The sequence below is a fragment of the Leptopilina boulardi genome, unplaced genomic scaffold (assembly GCF_019393585.1).
Source record: "Leptopilina boulardi isolate dan_hultmark-lab unplaced genomic scaffold, ZJU_Lbou_2.1 LbouV2_213, whole genome shotgun sequence".
Taxonomy (NCBI): Eukaryota; Metazoa; Arthropoda; class Insecta; order Hymenoptera; family Figitidae; genus Leptopilina; species Leptopilina boulardi.
In genome coordinates this window covers 1,050,440-1,063,639 of record NW_026137767.1, presented here as the reverse complement: position 1 = coordinate 1,063,639, position 13,200 = coordinate 1,050,440, and the positions used below count along the sequence as shown (strand labels likewise).

Here is a 13,200-nt window from a genome sequence, read left to right as displayed (position 1 = left end):
ATCAGTCAAGAAGCAGCAAGCACCTCTGGGCACTTATTGCTACCCAACTGGTAGCGTCCGAGCGCTCGGCAAGTTCTTCTTCCCGACTCCTCAATTGTATTGAAATCAGATCCTACATAACTACTCCTAAAACCAAAGAAAAAATCCTGTATTTTAGTCTGAATAAATGATTTTTTATGCGCTTCTAAATGAAGGAGAATATGTTAAAAAGTTATAAACAAATTTTATTTTTTAAACAAATTGTTTAAAAATTAATATTTTTTTTTAAATAATTTTTTTCTAAAAGTTTAAGGTCTTCTGCGTAAAAAACATTTACAACATTTTTCTCTATTTTTACTAGGAAAAAAGTTATAAGTAAATTAAGAAAATATTGCTTAAATTTGTTATTGTAAATATCTCGAAAAATATTAAAAATTTCAAATTCAAAATTTGCACACTTATTTAGCTTATATCACTTATATTTATCACTTATTTCACTACAATTTACCGAATTTTGAGAAAAATCCGAGACATGACCCCATATTCTCATATGAAATGCCTCATATTTTAAACATAGTAAAGATGTTTCAAAATTTTAAATGTAACTAAATGTAAAAAATTTAATCCTTTAGGATTTGGTAGCTTAACTTATTTACAAATTTTTATTGATGTGCCATTACATTTCTTTTTGAATTACTTATATATATATATATATATATATATATATATATATATATATATATATATTTAAAATATATGTTCTTATACAATATAACATTAATAATTTGATTTTTCTACATATGACATTATGTTTATTAAATACTTTCCTTTCTTATAGTTGTCTATATTATTTTAGTAAAATCTCAACCAAAAGAATTAAGAAGGAAAATAAAACTCCACAGTTAAGTAATAGTAATGTTGGTATGGTTTCATATATATTTATGCTACTGACACCCAGCAGCTCTTTTTGACACTGAGGTTCTCTAGCTGCCCACCTTTTTAACTGTCTGTGTCGAATACCCATATCATACAATTTTGCTAATCTGTAAAAAATCATATAATTATATTATCAATTACATCGTTTGGCTTAAAATTTATTTGGATGATTAAAAATAAAAGGTCATTTTTGTTTTTTTTTTTTGCAAAAAAAACTTTAATCTTAATTTATATTATAAAAACTTTTTTAGTAAATTATTTTAAAATAATCAATCATTAAAGACAATTATTAAAAAATAAAACAAACAAGGAGGGGGTCGGAGGTTTTTTTTAATATTGTATTGTATATTGTTTATTTCATAAACATTTTGCTTCCTCGTAGTATGAAGCAAAAAATTTGCATCCTCGTGGAGGAAGCTATGAATTTCTCTAATTCAATTATTTGATTTAAAACATTTCGAGTTAAAAACTGATTTAAATTCATTAAATTTTTGGAAAAATTCAGAAAATTGTAATTCATTTTGGGTGTAACATATACTTTATATATACGAATCGATTCGTTTCAATGCAAGGAATTTAATTATTTTATGCATTAACTTGAATTTTAAAAAACTTTAAAAAACAAAATTTTTTAGCTATTTGACCGACAAATTTTTAAAAATTCAAAAAATTCACTTAAAACATGTTATTTTCGGGTTTCCTGGATCGCTGATTACGAATCCGTTGTCCGTTTTTTCAATTCAACATGGCGGATCCAATATGGCTGACAGCTTTTAGAAAATCAAATGCAATTCAATTGAAACTTGTTACTGGGGGGACAAGAAGACTAGAGACAGGAGGAGTAACTTCGCTTGAGTCATAGAGACAACTGTGACGTATAATATGAGGTCAATGAAGGTGGCGTACTTGGCAAGTAGTCGGTGCAGTAGACTAAAATTGGGCTTCTACGCATATTAATACATTTATCGGTTTACATGGGTTTTCGCCGGCTGATAAATAAAATATATAATTTGACATAAACAATTAATCGAATGATATTTTTGACAATCTTTCAAGTTATCTTCCGACACTGATTGCATTTTAATAAATTTATTATCAGCCTCTTAAATACAAAAAAAAAATTTAGTATTATTATAATGACAAGTACAAATAATATCTTTTAATGCACAAAAAACGTTTTAGTTGATTTGTATTAAAAAAAATCTAAAAAGTTATTTTTTTATTTTAACAAAATTTAATTGGTTAATGAATATTTTACTATAAATAAGTAATTTCTTTTGAAAACATGTTTTCTATCTTAAATAACTAATGTTATTAGATATTAAATTTATTTTTTATTAATTCTATAATGAGAATAATTCTATAAATTCATTAATTGTAAAACAAATTTTTAAAATTTTATTTAAGTAGGAAAAATTTTTAAAATAAATTCTTAAAGTTCGATTTTTATAATTTTTGTAAATATGATTTAAGCAATATATTAGAATTTAAAATTTTGTCACAGTTTTTAGTTTTGTCGGTAAAATAAATTTCAGGAAATAATTAATCAAGTTTTACAGATTTTTAAATAAAATTTTTTATTAAATAATAATTTTGGAAGAATTAAAATTGAAATTTTTGAAATTAATTAAATTTGAAGTCATTTTGAAATTAAACTTCTTTATAATTTTATTTGCTTATTTTGTCAAAATTAAAATTTTAGTCAAAAATTTGTTAAATAATTGAAATAAAGAAAATCTAACGAAGATTTGCATTGTATAATAAAAGACCGTAATTTGTTTAAAAATTATTAAAAAATCGCATTTTATTGAAAAAGTCGTATAATCCGAGACCTGAAATTTATATAAAATACGTTGAACTGCAGTTCGAAAATTCGCCAAGAACTGTAATAATAATATTATTCTGATTAATAATAAGAATAATAATAATAATAATTAATAATAATATTATTACTTATAACCTTTCTATCATAACATTGCCGTGAGCGATTTGATTCGTCATCAGCGACCCCGAAAACCCCCAAGTAACAAGTCTCAAGCGAATTGCATTTGATTTTCTAAAAGTGGTCCGCCATATTCGATCCGCCATTTTGAATTTTTAAAACCTAACACCGGATTCGTAATCAGTAACCCCGAAAACCACCGAGTAAGAAGTTTCAATCGAATTGCATTTAATTTTCTAAAAGTCGTCAGCCATATTGGATCCGTCATTTTGAATTTTAAAAACGGACAACGGATTCGTAATCAGCGATCCAGAAAACCCCCGAGTAAGATTTGTAACGATGTGAGATTTATCCCTACTTTCATGGCGACCAGTCTGGCGACTTTCGGGAGAAAGCAGGAGTGGGATTACAAATAGCGAAAGCGCTACAAAGATTTCGCTACGTAGCGATTCAAAGCTACATTCACTTTAAAAAATTTTCTAGCTATCGGGTGACTTAAAAAAATGGTATCATTTTGATATATTTAGGTTGGTACAATTGTTTTTCTGTGTATTTTTTTTCTCATATTTGCTTTATTTTATAATTTAACAATTTTTTTTAGAATCAAGAATGTTTCAAATTCATAAGGATTTCCCACGATGAAGAAATGAAGCAATTAAAAGAAATATCTGATTTAATTAAAAAAATAATTTAATTTAAAAAATTTATCAATTTTTAAATTTAGGCTGGTAAAGAATATCCTAATTTTTAATCTCATGCAATTATTATTTTTATTTCTTGCAATAAGATTAATTTTCTTAATTTTTATTTATTAAATTAAATTAAAAAAATTTATTTCCCTTTATAAATTATTGTAACATTAAACTAGATAATTTATTTTTAAAGTTGTTATTTATTAAATTAATAGATTATTTGAAATATTAAAGTATAATTTATTTCGTCACGAGTTAATTATTTTATTTCAAACTAACAGTTGGCAAACATGAAGTTAGAGAATTGAATCTACCTTTATGTTGTATTTGTTTGCTACGTAGATAAAATATTTTAGGAAATTGACATGAATTCTATGTCAATGTCCTTATCTAGAGGGGTTATGTTTATATTTTCTTCTAAATTACCATCTTGCAGTTTAAGCTTTGAAGAAATTGTCAACAGTATTTTATTTTTGCCATGATTTGGAACAAATTTCACTAAAAATATGTAAGTTTTTAATTCTAAATAACGAAAAGCGCTAAATAGCGACTAGCGCTATTAGTAATCCCACTGCAGGCGGCTAATTATTTTTACATGTTTACTTGTTGCTCTTGTACATGACCTGGTGAATGTAAAAGTTTTTTCAACCGGGAATTCTTATAAACTAAAACAGGTTTTAAACCATTTGTATCCTGTTATAAGCCCAAAAAAAGTCATGCTGCCGCCCCCTAGAATTGTTTCAATTGGAAAAAAAAGAAACCACAATTTTTAATTTTAAAATCGGTTAATATTTAATGGTGCCGCCAGGCCCTTGAAGTTTCCCATGTATTTTATATGGGAAAAAGCTCCTTTTTCGTAAAATTGCAATAATTTCGTTATAACTTAATATTATTTAATCGGTCAAAGATATTTCTCTTCAGGAGTGTTCAAATTATAAAGTTCTAATGATTATTTATAAAAATTAAATTAACTTTTTTTTACAAGGGAGCAAAAAAACCCCATAAATGCAAAAAAAAATGTAAAATACATGTTTAAAAGTGTTATTAATGTGACGCTCCACAAGAAAAGGGACCTATCGCGCCACAAAATTAATTTCTAGTTTTACATGCGAATCGCTAGTATTTGAGTTGCTCTTTCATATAGAAATGTCAAAAATAATATTTTTCTAATTACTTTTTTTGTAATAAACTTTAAACATGACCATGTTAATCGCGTTCCAGCACGGACTACGGAAACCATCCCCACTACCACTACTACTAGTATACTTGTTGTATCCGTGAGACGTAGGAACGATGTAGTAGTAAGGTAGTGGGGCTGATTTTCGCTGGCACGACGCAGCCAATCAGAACGTTCGATTTTAAACGCCTTTCCTGTATAATTCTGTTTTGTCGCGATAGGTCCCTTTTTTCGTGAAGCGTCACAAATGATTTTATCGATATTTTTCGCATAGATTATATTTTTTACTGAAAAAAATTTGTTAAAAAAATTGTTTAAACAAATTATTGTTATTTTTTTATATAAAGTTACAGTTTTTTCTGATCATTACAACTTACTTTGTTGACTTCACCGTACGACCAATAGAAAGTGATTGTCAATAATTAACAATAAGATTTGTTTAAAGAAATTATTGTCATTTATTAATCTTTTTAACATAAACTTATGAACTTGGAGTTAATTTGTTTTGGTGATGGTAGTCAGCAAATATGTAAAATTTAGAAACAACTAGTTTTTTAAGTGTTATTTTAGATAATAAATAAATAAAAAGAAAAATTTGTTTAAACAAATATTAATCCTACGCTTGGAGAATTTTTAATCACTAATAACAACTAGTTTTTTAAGTGTTATTTTAGATAATAAATAAATAAAAAAAAATTTGTTTAAACGAATATTAATCCTACGCTTGGAGAATTTTCAATCACTAAGAACTGTATCCGGCTACGAAAGTTGTAAAATTGAGAGAAAACTCCAAGTTCATAAGTTTATGCTTAAAAGATTAATAAATAACAATAATAATTTGTTTATACATATATCTTATTGTTAATTTTTGACAATCACTTTCTACTGGTTGTATGGTGAAGTCAACAAGGTAAGTTGTAATGTTCCGAAAAAACTGCAACTTTATGTAAAAAAAAATAACAATAATTTGTTTAAACAATTTTCTTAACAAATTTTTTCTTAGTAAAAAATATAACCTATACGAATATTTGTAACTACCAAGCGAGACGAGAATCTTTCCATTACTTTCAAGAACATGTGGTTAACTCCAGACCGAACAAAAATGCAACTTGCGGAAATGACAGATTTGAAAAATCAGTTGGCTGTTCCAAAACAAAATGGAGAAGAAGATCTGAAATTAGTGTTACGTTATGGAAACCCAGTTTTGGTGAGGAACCAACATTTGATTGACCAATAAGACATGATACTTCTATACATCGACAGTTCCCCCTCTTCTTCTTACAACACTCACGTCTCTTCGGGAATATACTACCAGAACGTCAGAGGTTTGCGTACTAAAATTCATCACTTACGTCAAAACATTCCTCTCCATTCTTTTAATTTTATTATTTTCACGGAAACCTGGTTGCATTGGGTTTTTGTAACTTCGACGTTTTTCGAGTTGACACATGTAAATCTACTAACCAGGGTTCAAGATGGGGTAGAGTGCTCATAGCAGCCAAAAATTTCTTAAATTACTCAGTTCTTACCACTAATTTTGATTCTATTGAATATATTTTTATTAAATTTATTAAAGACTCTACTCTTTATATTATAGGCTTTTTTTAAATTAACCCCAATTCTACAATAACTTGATATAGAGACATGTGAAAGATAATTGAAATTATTGTTGATTCATATCCAGAAGCTAATTTATGTATATTTGGTGATTTTAACCTATTTTTTTAAATTGGAACATAAATAATTTTGGACCAATCTTCACTCCTAAAAACAAATCTTCTAATCAGCAACACACAATCTCGACATTAATCTCAGACACTTGCGAATATACTAATTTATTACAAATTAATTCATTTTTAAACGCTTACAATTCAACTTTAGATCTTGTTTTTTGCAATTCAACTTTTTTTCTCTCTGCCTTTCAACAGACTCTGTTTTACCAATAGACGATTACCATCCTCCTTTGGTAGTCGATATTACTGATGATAATGTAAATTTTACTTTTAATAATACTATACATGGCAATCACTCTAATGTCACTAAATTCGTTTTCAATAATGCTGACTTTACAGCGATCAACATGTACATCGACAATATCGACTGGAGTTTAGTTCTGGACCTTGTCGATATAAATACAGCATTAAATATTTATTATGTACATGTAAATTATTCAATTAAGGCATACGTTCCAGTAAAATCTCATATAAAATCTACACGCTCTTCAACTTACCCGCGTTGGTTCTCGCCAGAATTGAGAAAAGTTGTTTTATTAAAAAACATAGCACATCATAATTATAAAATATGTAAAAATAATGAAAACTGCACAATTTTTTCTAACTTGAGATCTCAATGTAAACTTTTGTCTAAATGTTGTTACAATGATTATTTATATCGAACTGAAAACTCAATAATTAATGACAATAAAGTGTTTTGGAAATATGTAGATCCTGTACGTAAAAATATGCGATACCCACAAACTATGTACCTCAATGATAATAATACCTGTGATAATAACAGTGATATTAGTAATCTCTTTGCAAAATTCTTTAAATCTGTCTACACAACGACTAATGTAACATCTGTTGACTATGTCTTTCCTTCATACGCTTCAATAAATCTACAGAACTTATTTATATCTTGTGAACAAATTTCTGATAAAATTAAAAATCTTGGATGTGAGAAAAGGTGCAGGGCCTGACAACAGGCCCTCCCCTCCTTATAAGAAATTGTTGTAAATCTTTTACAAAACCATTACATATATTATCCAACAAATCTTTGGCTTGAAATATTTTTCCCTATGAATAGAAATAGGTAGTCTGTGCGGATCAATGATGATTTTTCAACTCCTTTTTTTATCCACTTCCGGTGTGCCACAAGGATCGAACCTGGGTCCCTTTTTGTTTACTAATCATATCTCTGATGTCATTGGTAGATTACTCAGTTCCCTGGGTTTTGTCACGAGAAATGCGTCAGTTTTTCATAACGAGCGTACCCTCAGAGTAATATATTTCACTTTTGTGAGAAGTATACTCAAATATGCACTTATTATTTAAATGCCTTATTACGCTTATTTATCAATAAAACTGGAACGTGTCCAAAAACGATTCCTGCGTTTCACAGCCAGACAGCTGAATCTACCATTGAAGTTGCACAACCACAATTATGATTACCTTAGAACGCGACTACAAATTCTATAACTCACATCTAGATTACTTTTTACTGATATGATCTTTTTGTTTAAATTATTAAATGGATTTATTAGTTGTCCTGCATTATTATCAATGATAAATTTTTATGTTCCAACAGGGTCTTCGAGACATTGAATTGCGTAAACTGCTACTGAGGATCCCACCGAATATGTCCGCAGAATACTTTAAAGAATATCCGCCCCACGCCAAGGTTTCTTTAAAATATGTCAGCAAAGTACTTTACGAGGCCAATGGTCGCATACATCAAATTTGGTAAACTGCTACTGTGGTTTTTTCTCGAAAAATAACCACTTTTGGTAAAAAAAGCATACAACCTAAAATGTGTGTTTTTTTGAGACCTAAAACTTTTATTAGGAACAGTTTTCGAAATTTTGCGTTTTTTACAAGATAATCGCAAAAAAACCATTATTTTATGGTATTTTTTATGGTTTTTACCCTGATAATCACATTTGCGCCAATTTCCACTATCATTTTCGTAATCAGGGCACCAAAATACGTTAGTATACCAAGTTTTATTGTGATCGGAGGTAAGACGCTTTCGGAACTATATCCGAAATATCGTTGGCCGATTAAGAAATATTAAGTTATAACGAAATTATTGCAATTTTACGAAACAGCAGCTTTTCCCCATATAAAATATATGAGAAACTTCAAGGGCTTGTCAGCACCATTAAATATTAACTGATTTTAAAATAAAAAAAAGGGATCTCTTTTTTCCATTTGGAACAATTATAGGGGACGGCAACAAGAAAATTCTAAAAAATTAATTTTCTTGTGTATTTTTGGGTCACCCTACTATTCAAAAATAAAGTAAATCACTCAGACCGAAATATTGAAAATACGACGCGAAGCGCTACCAGAAAAGAAACTAAGTCTCCATAAAACATAACTGCGCAGAAGCGTTACTCAACCCGAAATATTATATTTGTTATCTGGGGATCATTGCCAAAAATGAAGTTATGCGAGTAGGTTTCAAGATCGTGTACATGCACATTCGCGGGATCTTGTAGAAGAGAGCAGCAAACGAACCTGTAAAAGGAATTGGAACAAAAAACATATGTACATGAACATTTACAAGTACATGCAAGTGTACATGTTTGCAACAGTTTTGGATTCAAGAACTTGAACATGTACATGTTCTTGCACATGTCCATGCGTGTACAAAAAATATTTCTTTTTAACTCTACAATTTAAGGTAATTTTAGGAAAAGATTGACCTACAATTATAAGAACAGATTGTTTGTACATGCCAAAAACTACTGCGCAGCCTGTGAAGAATTTGGAAGATCGTTAACATTAACAAATACAAGTAATGTATTAAAAAATTTGTAAATGATCAAACCAAAACTGTCGCAAACAAGTACACTTGAATGTACTTGTACATGTTCTTTGTTCCAATTCCTTTTACAGGTTGGTTTGATTCTCTTGTACAAGATCACGCGAATGTGCATGTACACGATCTTAAACAAGAAAATGTACATGATCTTGTACAAGATTTGTATACGTTAAATTTTTTTATGAAAAGCATTAAAAGAAAAATTCTAATAATAATTATTACTTTTTCTTAGCATAGGAATAATTTTAATCGTTCTTTTCCCGTGTTCTTTCCCTTTGCGGAATAGAGTAATGATTCCACCCGACATTATCTATGCGTATCAAAATTTCCCTTATATATTGTGTTAAGGCGAGTTGTCCTTGAAGCTTTCCCAGTAATATGTATAATGAATTTTGATAATTTAAAAAAAATTTGAAATTAGATTGTGAAGGTTGTTTTTTAATTTAAAAACATACAGTTTTTTAATTTAAAAGCATACAGTTTTTTAAAAAATGCAAATTTTTAAATAATTACCGTACCCAATTTTAGTTATTTCTGTAAATGGACTTCCTTTGCTGACATAAAGAGCTAATAATCTAGGATGTACCATGTGCACAGTTGTAAGTTCACAAATTCGTTGATTGTCAAATAATTTTTCAATATATGGATATAAAATGTCTGTTTCTGAATGATATGCAAAGTCTCCTTCGAATACTTTGTTGATTCCTTCTTCCGGCAATAAAAATCTTTCTGATTCTGGTGTTGTAAGCCATTTGTTATTATAAAACTTTTTTGTTTCCCAATCGTCTCTCTAAAATGAATAATTTTTATTCAAACGTATGTCTGTACATTGATTTAAACTTCAAAATTTTGACTGAATTTGTCTTTTTCAACGTCAAAAATTCCAAAAATGACCATACTAAATTTCATGTATGTATGGATGTACGTCTGTCACAAAGCTTTGTACGTCAATCACGCAAAAACGGCCTAACCGATTTGCATTACATTTGGCACTGTATTAGGTATTATCATAAAAAATTTCCAAATTATTCATTTTTAATTGGTTGTTTCTAAACAAATCTGTACTTATGAATTACAGATTTGTACCTACATAAAAGCAAAAATTTGACGAATATTATAGAAGAGCCATAGAAAATGCAGTATATTATTGTTTATAATCATTGTATTCTTTTGAATGTATGTATTTTTGTGATGGAATATTTAATAAAGTTTTTGATGCTGTGTGGGTAAGATGTATGATTAGTTACCTTTACGTGGTGCATCTTGGAAACAATATCATTGAAAAGCTTAAATTTAATAAAAAAATTTAATTTGGTATCATTAAGTTTAAATCAGAATTAATGTTTAAGGAAGATATAAGTTTTAATTGACATTGGTTAAGTAACAATCAAGTATTTATATCATTTTTAAACAATGTAAATTAATTCTGAGCAATTTACAGATGATTCTAGTGAAAATACTAAGTAAATATTTAATACTTTTTGTACAAAAGTACTGTAAGTCACGCACCACTAGATATCGAGACCCGCCGAAAGCAGGGCACGGTGGGCAGGAAGCGACGATAGGTTGAACAAAAATGTCGACAAAATCGGCAAGTGGGCTTGTCTTTATTGATGTTAACAGGTGAAAAATCAGTTTCGACCGAAATCCTAGCTGCTCCTATCTCAAAGTTATCCATATTTGAAATTTTTTTGTAATAGGATCAATTTTGGCGAAATAGAAAAGTCGCGCTCGCTTGTATGTATTAGCATATAAATGTATGTAAGTGTTTAGCTGTTTTTAACGTTTCCAGGGTACACCACGTGGAGGTAACTTACTCTGCACCCTTCTTTTTTTTATTATTTGAATTTTAAAAAAATTTTTTACATTTTTTAAAAAAATGTTTGTATTTTTTAATTTAAAAATGCCATTACAGTTTTCTTTAATCGACTGTCAATCATACAAGTTTGTGTCGATGTTTAAATGTCCGCATGAAAAGAATATTTACACGAAACTTTGAGGAAATATTACACTATAAATATTCACGTGCAATGTTCAGTCAATGTTGTGTCAATATTCACCTATACTTATTATATTAGTAAACGAAATTTTTATAACTAGGTGAAAATGTAATTTCAATATTGACACAACATTGACTGAACATTGCACGTGCATATTTATGTGTAATATTTCCTCAAAGTTTCGTGTGAATATTCTTTTCACCTTGCCACTAAAGTTTCCTAACCTCCCCATGTGAGGTTCTGTCAAGTTTCAGGAAATTTTGGGTGCTGTGTGGGTAATTATTTAAATTTTAAAATGTATTTACTATAAATTCTTTTCTCCAGAATAAATTATTTCTGACGTTTTTAATTAGGTGGGGGGTGTCAGAAAAAAGAAACATCTCCCGGTTTACGTCAGTGGGTGACAAATGCAATTTTGAAAATTTTTTGTCTCCATTGCAAAAATCTATAAGTGGCATGTTAGCGCGTATGTAAAAGCAAACGTATGACAATGCAATGCTCTGAATTCCTATTCTGTTTTTTATTTGTTACTTTTGACACAGTATGAGATTTTGAACACAAACTCGCGAATTAGAATTCTTTTTTTTTACTCTTTTCTTCTACTCTAGAATTTTTTGTTCAGTTTTTTTTTTAATTTTTACAAAATTTTCAACTTTTTTCGTCGTCATTTGAAGACAAAAGAAGAGGACAGCTTCTATATCTTGTAAATTCTTCTTTATTTTTAAAAGAAATAGAAGTATCAACAACTGAGTTAATTTCATCACATATCTGTGTTCCAAAGCTGTATTTGTAATTATCAATTTTCTTAATTAAATCTTCCATTTCGTTAATGTTTGAAATTTATTTTTCTGAAAAAATATTCCTGAAATGACCGAACAAAAAATGTGGATTTGAGTAAACTACACGTTATATTTGGTATATTTTAATTTAATGCCCGAGACGCCAGGTTATTTTGTGGAAAATAACCAAACCATTTATTTAATAAATTTAATATGCTAGCCCAGCTGTAAACAAGGAGAGCGGGTGGGTAAGGAAAATCACCAATATAATTTTTAAACCACACTTTAATTATAATATGAAACAGGTCCAGAAAAGACCTGTGAAAACACAGAAATTTAGTTATAATTTGAAACAAGTCCTGAAGGGACCTGTGAAAACAAACAAGTTTTCGTAGAACAGAGTTTTTATTATTTTAATATTTTAGATGATCAAATCCGCCGAAAGTTCACTTTAAAACACTTTAAATGACGAGAGACTCACCGGGATACGCCGCCGTCCTCGTAGTAGACCTCGTCTCATATTTTACTTTTATAAACACAAATTTAATCTCAAACACAAAATCTCAAAGACACCGCTGTCGAACGCCAAAACGAGAATGATTAAAAATGGCTGTTCGTCCGCGTAATCGCGTCCGTTCGTCGCTCTTCGTCTACATGGTGAGTCTCGCCCGAGTTACAAAGGATCCACCATTGGTAATCGATGCGCGTCAGATGGTAACTTCATTAGTTATCGACGGTCGAAAGAAAGTTCGATAAATGACCGATAGGGGCGCTGCACAATAACATGTGTCTGGAAGATGGCGATGACCAGTGTTTTGACAGGTCTCTGTTATTGAAAATGGATCTTCGTTTTCCTGGCAATGTAGAATAATTGGGACTCACATCCAATTATACATGCCAGAAAACACCTCCCTTGATGTCCTGCCTCAAGGATATTCAAGTCGATGATCAACCCGACAATTGTGGAATTGGGGAACTTAACCCAGAGTGTTATTTTATGTAAAGTAAGAGAAAGAAAAGTGTTAGTGTTATTCTTAATTTTTTTTATGATCGGTGAACAATCATCTGACGATTCGCCCATAAACGACATTATGGAATTTATTGACATAAAGGTAAAATAAAAAGTGATAGAATTGAAGTGAAATAGAGT

At 29.3% G+C, this 13,200-nt stretch overlaps 1 protein-coding gene across 2 annotated transcripts in view; it reads right to left on the bottom strand.

Annotated features, from left to right (window-relative positions):
* Window positions 1-743: 743 nt before the first annotated feature.
* The window catches only part of LOC127279018 (ionotropic receptor 75a-like), a 149,122-nt gene continuing 136,665 nt past the window's right edge, over window positions 744-13,200 (bottom strand). The window contains exons 8-9 of one of the 2 annotated variants that reach the window (XM_051301088.1): window positions 9,790-10,061; window positions 744-1,022 (exon numbers count right to left, since the gene is read on the bottom strand). In XM_051301088.1, the coding sequence (XP_051157045.1) occupies window positions 827-1,022; window positions 9,790-10,061 (468 nt within the window). In that variant the 3' untranslated portion in view covers window positions 744-826. The remainder of the gene's footprint in view (window positions 1,023-9,789; window positions 10,062-13,200) is intronic. The other variant, XM_051301089.1, reaches the window with a different exon arrangement.